General features: G+C 46.3%; 1 protein-coding gene across 2 annotated transcripts in view; it reads left to right on the top strand.

Moving 5' to 3' along the window:
- plekha1 (pleckstrin homology domain containing A1) overlaps positions 1-1938 on the top strand; it is a 44848-nt gene extending 42910 nt beyond the window's left edge. For both annotated transcript variants that reach the window (XM_012966637.3, NM_001016833.2), the window contains 1 exon segment: positions 591-1938. In XM_012966637.3, the coding sequence (XP_012822091.1) occupies positions 591-780 (190 nt within the window). In that variant the 3' untranslated portion in view covers positions 781-1938.
- The last annotated feature ends 10889 nt before the right edge of the window (positions 1939-12827 follow it).

Genomic DNA, 12827 nt, shown 5'->3' with positions numbered 1-12827 from the left:
ATCGGCCCCCCCCATCCCAGCAGCCGATCAGCAGAACAATAGGAAGGGAGCAAGATAGCAGCTCCCAGTAGGTATCAGAATAGCACTCAATAGTAAGAAATCCAAGTCTGGCTTGGGACTCCTCCAGTTACATGGTCATGGCAGCCAGTTGTTCCGTTTTCTGTTATACAGTTGGCTAAACTAAGCTGACTGCTGATTGGTTGCCATGAGTTACTGCCCAGGTGCAAATTTCCCCAGTGTCGTTGCTATTTCTTATTAATACAGCTGTTTTCTAAGCAGGTTCACGTTAATCTCACAAACTAATTCAACTGACTAAAAAAGTTCTGATACAATGAATATACCCTTTAATGATTTCCCCTTTTAGTGGCTGATGTTTTAGGAAGATTTTCTCTCTGGCTTGTTATAATCAACCATGGACTTCTGATAACGACTGTCCCATCATGCTTTATGATTTTGCAACTGTCATTTTTTTTTTTTTTAGCATTTCCTTTTTATCTTGACTTTGTCACAGCTGATCAGACCCGGCACTGATTACTAACAAGCCCACGGTGAGGCGGCTCTCTCACATACCATGTCTTTGTTGTTCGCAGGAGGCCCCAAATTCCGAACATGGCGCACCCTCTCGTTCCTTCATTCTCCCTCACTCAGCCGCCAGAGCTCAGCTCTCTGACCCCGGAATGCCTATCCGCGAGAGGGAAGAACCTAACTCTGTTAGTAAAGCCCAGCCAGGATACAGCAAGGTCCAGACTCTCCCTGCAGGAAACCAGCCTGGCAAAATGACTCCTGCCTCTGTCACCATGTATGGCAGCCGTCGGGAACCTGTGCTTTTGGATTTAGACGATGCCAGCCTGCCAGTCACTGATGTGTGATCATCATCTGCCACATCTTTGTATGCCGTTTGGGGAAGGGGGTGGTGGGGTACATTTTGGGGCAATTTCACCTTGAGGTCATAACTGTTAAAGCAGCACCCATTCCCTTGAGCTGCCATGCTCCTCAGTGAAGGGGAAACCTGCTAAATGCTATAGAGATGGCATTGTGCGACTGGAAGAAAATATTCCCAAGAATTATTTTTTTGTAGTCAAAGCAGAAAAATGTTGGAACAGTCTGTTCCCCCCTCCCCAGTATGGAACGGTGACTGGGGTCATTAGATTGATAGGATCATGTCCGTAGTGGCATGGAGTGCCTTGTTGCTCTTATAGAGGTTTCGTTACAAAGCTGTGGTTGAATTATTCTTGCCACTCTCACTGCAGCTCTACAGATCTGTGGGGGAGCCACAGGTTGCTGGTATTTTAAATGCTTTTAATGTTTATTTTGTTATTTTGCTTATTCAGTATTTTTCATATCCAGTGTGACACAGTGCTGCTGAAAGCAATAATCAGGGTCCCCGAGGTAAAGCGCATAAACTCTGGGGGTCTCCCCAATCCGAGACCCTTGTATGTATTTTGCACATCTCTTCCACGTGCCACAGATCTGAAAGCCACAATGTTATTAGCACTTGTCCAAGTTGGCCTTTCAGTCTTTTGTTTCTTTTTGACGTTCTATTTGTCAGAGGTACTGCTGAGAGTATTAGAAACCCTCTGGCTGTGCCCAGCCTGTAGTTTGGCGTTTTATAGATGAGCCCGGGGGAGGGATTCGCCCTGCCTCCCGCGCCATCTTTGCCTCTGAGTCTCAAGTGCCTGCGTTGGTCGTGCTGTAAGACTGTCACTTGTACTGCTGATTCTAACAAATCTGCTGTAATTCTGTGCTTCCCCTTTATAACCCTTCTTGGAAAGAAAACCCAAAGTGTGTGTGTTTTTTTTAATGATTTTATTTTATATGTTTTTGTGGGTGTTGGGGATACTTTCTAATTTATAAAGTTTTCTTCCTAAATAATGTGGGTGAAAATGCCCATTTAAAATATCTTTACCACTGGAAATAAACCTGTCTTTTTTCAGTAAATTCAGTATTTTCTGCCATTGTTCTGTTATACCTTGCTCTGCTGGCTCCACCGTACAATACTGGAATAGTTGTTTGTACACAAAGGTAGGTCTTTTAATATAGTAAGTGGATATCCAAAAAATATAGATGTTTGGAGCAGGCCCGGACTGGCAATCTGGGGGTTCTGGCAAATGCCAGAAGGGCTGCTGTAAGATGCAATGACAGTCACTATTTGTTGGGTTGGTCGGGGGGCTGTTTGGGCCTCTCTGTACTGAAACTGCCAGGGCCTATTTGAGTCCCAGTCCAGACCTGGCTGTAAGGATCACAATTGAAGTTTTCTGGCAGGACTATCAAGGCACCAGTCCAGAGAGAAAAGTGTAATATTTTCCATATTCTAGTATGGTGTAATAGTTCTGCATTTGGCAGCGGGATCGCCAGTCACCCAGCCTGTACCCTTTCATGCCTTCGACACAACACTTGAACCAGGCCCTTATGACTCCCATTGCATGGCTTCCCATAGTATAAAATAAATGTTTGCCCTATGTGTTTACCAGTTGGAAACAGGCCGTGTAGGCTGCAGACTTCTTTGGGCTTTCTCCAAACAACAACCCATGCAGATGTTGGGAAAAAGAATAACATATGATTCATTTGACCCTGTTACTTTATAGCACCGCTCGTAAGCCTGGGTTCTGTGAGCTGCACTAAGCCACTGCTGTTAGTCATGTGCGGTTATCGTCGGGCTGCCCCATCATACATATGGTCATGGCATTCATCTCCATCCATGACTTTTTATGTGTTTTTAAAGGGCCAGTAATACAAAAAATATATTCCTTCGGACTACCATATCGGTTATTTCCATCTTAATGGGGTCATGCTATTCACACTTGGCCAGTGATGTAGGGTTTGCAAGATATAAACTTCCTGCCTAGTTTTCACACTAGTTTGATAAGTTCCCCTTTGTTTGTATTGCACCGATATATTCCTCGGTTTCCTGACACCCTAGGGTCAGGTCTATCAAGAGCCAAGTTTTTGGAGACCTGGGATGAACATACACAATCCTTGCAGATACTGAACATAGGAATCCCAGCACAACAAGTCAGCAATGATATCCACTGTGCCACCATGCTGCCCATCACTTCTCATGGGTGTATCTGAAATGATTAAAGGACAAGCAAAGTGCAGTTATTTGGGGAGCCAATCTGTTAGGCATCCCCAGTGAATGTAATCACTAACCATCGACTCAATCCTTCTATGCCAACCTAAGATGGTTTGGCACCCCTCTGTGCTGAACAGTGCACTTGTCATATTATATATGGAGCCATCTTTGATTCTTTTGCACAGAACATGCACTATATTTAGTTCCCATGTATACCTTGTGGTGGTTCAGGGCTGGTGTATGCACAGTGTAGTAAAATATCTTTATTTTATTGTATATTGTCTTTATTTTACTTCACAGGCCACCACAGGCAATCGTTGGCACGGCATAGAAAGTACCCACGGCTGGGGGGGGGGGAGTTTCTGGTGAAGGGGAGTGCCCCCCTAGTCAATTGTCCTTTAAGTCATCTACACGATTGCATGAAGCAACATCAGACTAGATGGGGGGCTATATATAACCTTACTACCCCAATAGCAACCAATCTTATTGCCCATCAGCAGGTTCCAATGTCTCGTGTAAAAGCTTAAATCCGTTTAATATCAGACTATGTTTTCAGCTTTGGAGCCTCATGTAACCTGCTCTGTGTGTGTAATGGAGGCTGGCCAATATGGGGGCTGGCCAGTTATCCCATATTTAGACTGTTCTTGCTGGATGAGACGTGCTCTTTGCCTCCGTGCCAGTAATTTCCATCATATCCGTAGCCCTGGGTATAAAGGCTCAGTTCCATACGGCAAAACCCCCAGTGCCTTTGAAATCCTACCCCCATGTGTATGTACAGTAGAGCCGGCTGATTGTTTATTCAATCCTTTCCATGTCTTTGGCGACCTGCATTTTGCTTATGATTATCCATCTCGGTGTTTCACAACACCCACTCGCCTGGGCAAGTATAAAGGATGGTCTTGTTTAACTAGGGGCACAGTAATGAGATGGCAATCACATGCTTTTGATTAACTGGTTGTTTTGAGTATGGGATAGCCTTCATTTCAGGATGGTGGTTCCTGGAGGGCAGGATTGAGAAATCATGTTCTGGCTGCTGTTTACATAGTGGGGCAGTTGTACGGGGTATCAAGCCCTAGGGAGATGAGGAATATACAGCATCAAAGCATATATATATATATGTACAAGGTCGGGTCATGTAGGTTTGTGGATAAGATGGGGAAAGTGTTGTGCAACAACTTGGGCTTTATTTATGAATGGAGGGTAAGAGGCTCTGTTTATTATTCTGTTTCCCAGAATGCCTGGGAGTTGCCACCCCCTGTGCCAGACACAGTGCCACAGGGCAACCAGCTGCTGAACCTCTTGCCTTGGGTTTTTATATTCTTAAATAGCGGTGCCATTCTGGATCCACCCCAGGGAGCATATACCCTGTAGATTGGAGCCCTGCAGCGGGTCAGGTACCCTGCGGGTTGCGGGTAGGAATTTCAGATACAGATATAGATGCAGGTTGGGTCCATATTTCTTATATTGCCTATATGATATATAAATCTACAACCGCACATGTTTATTGGCCAGGTCAGGTCTCTACTGTACATACCAGCCAATCATTGCACAGCTCCATGTGCCTCTCTGTGCCCTCAATGGGCAATAATAACTGAGTGTACATGATAAATTGGCCACCAAGATTCAAGGGCAAACAGAGGCCTAACGTAGGGGAACAGTAGGAAAAGCTTTGGAGCCATTCAGTTGGTATTGATGGACTCCCAGCGCCCACTGAAAGCCGAGTGCTATGGTTAAAGCTGCCCAACATTGTACCTTCTGCTCGCGGGTCATTTTCTAGTTACATGGGGTGAGGCAGAATGTGCAGGTCATGGGGGGCTCTTTATGATGATACCAAAGCACCCCCACCATATTGGTAAATGAACCCAACTTATGAAATGTGATCGTGTTCAGCCTAAAGCATGGATTGGGAGCTATGAGAGCATCTCTCCGGCAGAGATACAGGTATGCCATCCCTTATCCAGAAACCCGATATTCAGAAATCTCCAAATTACATGAAGGCCGGGGTAACTTCTAATATCCAAGTATTTTACAACAGAGAGCATTATTTATTGAGTCATGTGACAGGAATGACATCACTAAGCACCGTTTATAAGGAGCATGGGCTGCGAGTTAGCACAAACAACATGGGAAGCTACTTTGGCTGCTTTAGAGGCACAATCTTCAGTTTATTCTATTACACGGCTACGGGGGCCTCGGCTAGTACAGAAGGTTAAGGATTTTAGTTCTCCTTTAAATCATTGGTATTAAAAGTTCTCTTTATGTTCTGCATGTCTATTTATACATGTGGTTACCTCTTGGTGGTGCAGGGTTTGCAGCTGTACCGGGGATGCCCATGCCGGGCAGGCTGTGCGTTACTGTTTGCCAATAGCAGGGTAAGTGATATAATCCCCTTATCTATCTCCCCCTACAGGCTAACTGGCACCTTCAGGGTTGGCAGTTATTTATTATATACAGCCTGCCTGGCTTTGTAACTGTTCATTCAGGCCACGTCAGGCACTTTTATGTATGTATGTATGTATGTATATCTTTATATATAAAGTGCTACTTATGTACGCAGCGCTGCACATTAGAATACATTCATACAAACAGGGGGTTATTAAGATAATAATAGATAAATACACAGTATAACAATAAATACAAATAAATACAAGATACAGTTGCAATAAGATAAGAGTCAGAAACACAAGAGGCTGGAGGTCCGTGCCCCGTAGAGCTTACAATCTATATGCACTTGCACAGTCCATCCCGGGGCGGGCAGGCTGCCCATAGAGGCATATGGAGGTGCCCATAGGTAACGCATGCATATCATTAATAAAACCAAATGCTAAATGGAGATTTAATTTCTACTGTAATATATTTAACCAGGCCAAATTTATAGAGAAAAAAAAACATGGCAGATCCCATCTAAGCAATAGCCCCTGTGGCAGTTCCTGGGCGGGGACTGGAAAGAGGTTATTTGGAGGTTTCTGGGCAGAATTGCTATAACCTGGGGTTCGTTAGAATCCAGCAGGCCGCCTCCCTCCCTAATTAATTATGTGCCTCATTCTGCCAATGTATCATCAGAACCATGTGCGGTACCCAAGGCAGTGGGGCCGTTCCTGTGACTAACCCCCGCCATTCTTTTAGGCAAGGGAAGAATGAGTCACGGGAGCCAATGCGGCTTCCTCCGTGTATCCCAGGCTGGCCCTAAGCCAGTGACAATGATCCCGCAGCCCCTTCAGCTGTTGTAGAACCACAACACCCATCATCCACTGGCCTGGGGCTACTCTAAGCAGTAGTATGGCTGGCGGTGGGTATCAGGGTCCCTCTACTGAGCCCATGGATGGTTGTGACCCTGTAATTCCTTTATGTGGATACACACTGGCAGGGAAAGGGTTAAATTTGTGTGTGTGTGTGTGTGTGTATTGTAGGGAATTGCAGGATGTGACAACACTTGTGATCTCTTACTGCCACCTACCTCTCGGAGCACAGTACATAGCCTGCAATCTCCAGTACTTACCCTACAGCCCAGTAACCACCACACCAGGATATACCCCGTGCCTACTCATTTAAAGGGGAACTCTGACTTCCGGACCAAATTTTGTTAAAAGAGCCACACACACACACACTCATCTTATATATTTATCACTGTAATCTGTTCCTTCAAAAAGTATGAATAAATACCATATAACAGTGCTGTCCAACTGGTGGCCCGCGGGCACCCCCCTCTGTGTGGCCGCTATGATGGCTTACCTTTGAGTAAGCTTTAAATGGTATCAGTATTAACTGGCCCCCTGCATGGTTCACACGTGAGATTCAGGCTGTAATCCCCCTGTATTGTTTAAAAATCCCCTGTGTTGTTCACACATTTTAATCACCGCAGTGTTCACACCTCAGGCTCAGGCTGTAATCACCCTCATTGTTCACCTCTTCACACCTCAGACATTGTATGTACTGCCTGGCCTATGCTGCCTGTGTGTATGGCACACACAGGCAGCATAGAGCAGGCAGAGTACGGCACACACAGGCAGCATAAGGCAAGCAGAGTATGGTACACACAGGCAGCTTAGGGCAGGCAGAGTATGGCACATAGGCAGCATAGGGCAGGCAGAGTATGGCACATGGGCAGCATAGGGCAGGCAGAGTATGGCACACACAGGCAGCTTAGGGCAGGCAGAGTATGGCACATAGGCAGCATAGGGCAGGCAGAGTATGGCACACACAGGCAGCATAGGGCAGGCAGAGTATGGCACAGACAGGCAGCATAGGACAGGCAGAGTATGGCGCACACAGGCAGCATAGGACAGGCAGAGTATGGCACACACAGGCAGCACAGGGCAGGCAGAGTATGGCACACACAGGCAGCATAGGGCAGGCAAAGTATGGCACACACACACAGGCAGCATAGGGCAAGCAGAGTATGGCACACACAGGCAGCATAGGGCAGGCAGAGTATGGCACAGACAGGCAGCATAAGGCAAGCAGAGTATGGTGCACACAGGCAGCATAGGACAGGCAGAGTATGGAACACAAGCTGCATAGGGCAGGCAGAGTATGGCACACACAGGCAGCATAGGACAGGCAGAGTATGGAACACAAGCTGCATAGGGCAGGCAGAGTATGACACACACAGGCAGCATAGGGCAGGCAGAGTATGGCACACACAGACAGCATAGGGCAGGCAGAGTATGGCACACACAGGCAGCACTCTGCCTGTCCTATGCTGCCTGTGTATGCCATACTCTGCCTGCCCTATGCTGCCCGTGTGTGCCATACTCTGCCTGCCCTATGCTGCCTGTGTGTGCCATACTCTGCCTGCCCTATGCTGCTTGTGAGAGGTGAACCTGGCAGGTGTTTGTTGTGGGAGTTTGTTAGCAGTTGGAAATAGCCATTAAATGGTCCCTAAGGTGTGTAATTATATGCTGGGGGGGTTGCTGTGCTATCCACAGGGGAGGAGGGGGCGGCATATGGCTTTTAAGGGTATATCTTAATATGACATAATATAATTCTTTCACATATGAATGGCGGTTGATATCCCCGCAGTAAGGACCAAGCATTTGGGATTTTGCTGTGCTACCACCATTATAAAATGATAAAATATGTGTGGTTTGAAGTGGGTGTGGTTTTAAAAAGGAAAGTGGTCAAAACTGTCTTCCATTAGCGGCCCTCCACCATGTATGATAGAGAAATTTCGTCCCTCGGCACCGTAGAAGTTGGACAGCACTGATATATAATATGCTGAAATCCAGCTGCAAAACAGTTCTTCTCATTCTGAATCATTTAAAAACCTGGCAGGGGAGAAGGGACTAAAACATTGATGTTACAAATTGTAACAACTTCTCCACAGCTTACAGACAGCATGCAGGAACTACATAACCCAAAATGCATTGCACTGTGATGTTCCTTTCCTTATTGACATCACGTGTGCAGGGAATTGTGGGATTGGGGGGATGCAGGCTGAAGGCAGGCTGAGGGACAGGCGACTACTGTTACATTTTATTTGAGTCTCAAAGTAGTCAGCCAGATCAGCAGGGGAACAGGGGGCGGGGCTTAGGGAACTGCATATTTTTAATTGATGTATATTGCAAAGTTGCTGAACAGTTGTGTTTTTGTACCCGGTGCTACAACAAGCGGTTGGTATAGGTGAGCATTGGATTTATATGTTTTTATGCACTCTCTGGCATTATAAATATACATTATTACCTGTTAGTAAATGATTTAGGGTTTCTGGGGTGTAAGTCCAGCAATCATGGTGCCCCATAGTACAAAGTTAGCAGGGCCCTCTCCCTGGGGGGGCCCAAATTAATAGGCCCCCTTTTGTGCCTGCCAATCAGTAAATAAAGGAAGAAAAATGCCCACGGTCACATTACCATTCCCTGAACTGCTCACCCTGAAATGCCACGGCCAATTTGATATCCCAGGCCTGTGGCCAACCCCACACTGAGCATTGCCTAGCAGGAGACCCGGAGCTGCATATAAATACCCACAGCATTCTAATGGGATTAAATATACATAACAAGAGAAATCTAAACAGCACTTAGGGCACCATCTCCCCTACAGTGTGCCCTGCCGGTGCCCCCCATTCTGCTCCCATGGGGTGGGAATAAAGAAGTGCATTGATGTGCTGATACTGAATTAGCAAGGGATTTACTGGGAATGGCAAGTGATTTACTGGGAATGGCAAGTGATTTACTGGGAATGGCTAAAGCAGGTAGAGGAAACAGCAGAGGACACTCAGAAAGGGACTGTAAGTGTTCCGCTATATAACAGATATCTTTGAGCTGTGTCTCTGTGTTTTTACAATACCAGGGCCTATTTTGAATCCCAGTCTGGCCCTGACCATCATATACGTTCCCTGGGAGAGTCAGTATAAAAATGATTTAGGTTCTAACCATAGGGTTATCATATGGAATACCCTATAAAGCACAGCCAAGGTAACCGCTGATCCGATTGCTACCCATTGCACACCAGCCTTACAGGGGCTCTGCTGCTGGGACCTGATCAGTGCCTACCCTGACTGTGTTAAAACCCAGTGGACAAGCTTCAGTCTGCAGGGTATTCCATCACATAAATGTAGCTGCATTATGCTTCCTGTATCTTAGCTTCTTTTCCTTACAGTGAACATCACAGTCTCCCCAACCCACCCCCCTAAGCCTATTGTGGCCACTCTGCCCCCCCACAGAATGACCTATCCTTTTCCTGCCAGATAGATAGGGCTGGTTCTACACATCAGTATCGCATTGCCATCTTATATATCCCAGCCAGTCTCTGCTAAATCCTGCTTTAATAAATGTATCGACCCAGAGAGAGGACAGAACAGAGGACATTGTTTCTCCATAGCCAGGAGGGGTGAAGTGCCAGTCTGTCCTCAGTGGTGAGAAACTGGGCCGATGCATTGGCTGCAAAGTAAATGCCATTTTGTGTTAGGACCCTGTCTAGTTTAATTTTAAAGGGGAAATAAACCCCAGGCCAGGCTGGTACCCCCTGAGATAACAGGAGATAATATGATGGGCACCGCCATACCAGACTCTTTGATTGTATTTGGACAGCTTAATGCTCTAAATGCCAACTCCCGGGACCATCCCAATGCTCTCATTGGCTTCTTGCTCAAATCTTAAGAACATTTAATCCTATTAATACTCTAATAGGCTTCAGGGGTTTCACTCGCTACTTCAAAGTAGTGGGCACAGACCCGCAGTTACTCATCAGCTATATATGGCCTGTGTGGGCACCATTTGCCTTTCCTGTGCACTTTATAACTGCTGTGTGTGCAAACTGGGTGGGTGGGGGTGAGAGGAAGGGTTACGTGTGGGCACACAGAGCGCTCCATGGTGCGTCTGTTAGATTTGGCGCAAAGTCTGTTTGCTTTCCTAGATACACCTGGAAGGCCAGCTTGGCACAGCTTTCCCTGGCACAGAGCATTAGATGACTGGCAGATGATGGTGATTTAAAAGGAATAAGGCTGCTGGAAACAACACTGCAGCTCTATGCTGTAATACTAATATAAAGCTCCTCTTTATACTTTACTTGCCCTTTAAAAATAGAGGCTAAAGCTAGAAAGGCCGAGCTGATTCCTTCTTATTGAAACCCAGTCCCAGCGATGTCCCCAACGTTTCCAGTGATCCGCTCACCTCATACGACTTCTCTAACTGCTCACTGTACCTTTAACTGCTCACTTACTGACTTTGGCTTCCCTAGCGGCAGGTACCAGCTTGTGATTATCTGCCCAAGGGCAGGGATTTATGGGAACCGGCGTGCAGCCTGGCAGGCGTTTCTATGGAGGGTGCCAAGGGGAGATGGAAAAACCAATGAGAGCAGAGCATCCTGGGATAGCACAGTTATAAAACACATTCTAACATTACGCAATGCAGAAGCAGTCTCTCTGCCTGTCTCTCTCTCTCTCTATATATATGTAACGTGTCTGATTTAAAGGGATAGCACCATCCTTTGCACTGCTCTTTCTATTCAAGTTCCCTCCTCTAGTCTCTCATTTAAACCACTGCCTGATTGCTAGGGTAAAGTAGATCCAAGCAACCAGATAGCTGCTGCAATTCCAAACTTGAAAGCTGCTGAACAAAAAAGCAAAATAACTGAAAAGGCACAAAAAACATAAGAAATGGACGACAGGCTCATTAATATAAATTATACAGACAGATTTATGTTACCCTTTATTCTGGGCCATAAACCCCTTTCCCAAGGGAAACCTTTTCCTCATTCTACAGAAGAGACAAACCTAACTGAAGGGATGCAAGGCTCCAAACATGATCCTTTGCTGATTTCGAAATCCTCCTTTCATGTAAATGTTTCTGTTATTGGAGAGAGTGTTGCGTCACACAGTAAATATTTGGAAGGACGGGGGCTATCCGAGGGCCGTGCACTGATTTCAACTGTCTGAGTCAGGCTGAAAAGTCTATATAAAGTCTCAGGTGCCGCGGTGCCTTACAGTAGGAGGACAGCAGCAGCTCTGTGCCCTGCAGAACAGCATGGGAGGAAATAACAGCCAATAGAGTTGTGACTATGTGACTGTCGCAGCCCCACACAGTGGTGTAACTATAGAGGAGGCAGACCCCATGGCAATGGGAGAGCTGGGGGGGGGGGGTGCCTGCATCCTCTATAACTTTAGCAAACCCCCTTCCCACTGCTCTCCTATATAAAAGCTAGTGGGCAAGGAGGATGAGGAAGGGTCTTGAAGGTGGGCCACTAGGCAGGGGCTAGAGGTGGCCCAATAGAGTCATTACCGACACCCTGATATAATACACATTAATTTATACAAGAACAAAGCTTCAGGCAGTACCCATACAGCTAACTGGCACCTACAGGGTCCAAACATGCCCATACAGAGGAGGCAAAGCAACAGTGCCACATACTGCAGCTGGCAGAGAGCGCTGGGTAATTCTGTAACCCCCTGTTGGTGGGTATTATTGCTATTTCAAGTGGAAGTGGCACTCTGTGTAGAATTACAGCACTATTACCGCCAAGTGGCCCCAGAAATGCAGTTGGCAAATCATCACCATTACCCAATGGGGGGGACGCAAACTCTGTAGCTGGAGGGGCACCCTGGAGTGTAGAGGGCCCACTAAGGCCCTAATTAATGAGCAATTTCAACATATCTTGGTACAATTGGTCAACTTACCAAATTTGCTGTGGGGCACATTAACATGTAGTTGCACCACTGGGAGACTGATAACATCTGAGAGTGCCCTGAAATCTCTGCCACATCCATAGGAGCCTCATACAGTAGGTGCCCAGGCTGCCATTTACTATTATACCCTAGTCATGTTCTATCTAATACACAGGGCTGGGCTTTCTGATAGGCTGCTCTATACCCTGTGCTGTCTGTTACCCCCATTCTGCACTCTCTATACACAATACTGCACTCTCTATACACAATACTGCGCTCTCTATACACAATGCTGCACTCTCTATACACAGTGCTGCACTCTCTATACACAATACTGCGCTCTCTATACACAATACTGCGCTCTCTATACACAGTGCTGCACTCTCTATACACAATACTGCACTCTCTATACACAATACTGCGCTCTCTATACACAATATTGCGCTCTCTATACACAATACTGTGCTCTCTATACACAATATTGCGCTCTCTATACACAATACTGCGCTCTCTATACGCAGTGCTGCACTCTCTATACACAATACTGCACTCTCTATACACAATACTGCGCTCTCTATACACAGCGCTGCACTCTCTATACACAATACTGCACTCTCTATACACAGTGCTGCACTCTCTATACACAATACTGCA

This window comes from Xenopus tropicalis, chromosome 7 (assembly GCF_000004195.4).
Source record: "Xenopus tropicalis strain Nigerian chromosome 7, UCB_Xtro_10.0, whole genome shotgun sequence".
Classification (NCBI taxonomy): Eukaryota; Metazoa; Chordata; class Amphibia; order Anura; family Pipidae; genus Xenopus; species Xenopus tropicalis.
Note: the sequence above shows the minus strand (reverse complement) of the source record. Positions and strands in the feature narration are given on the sequence as shown.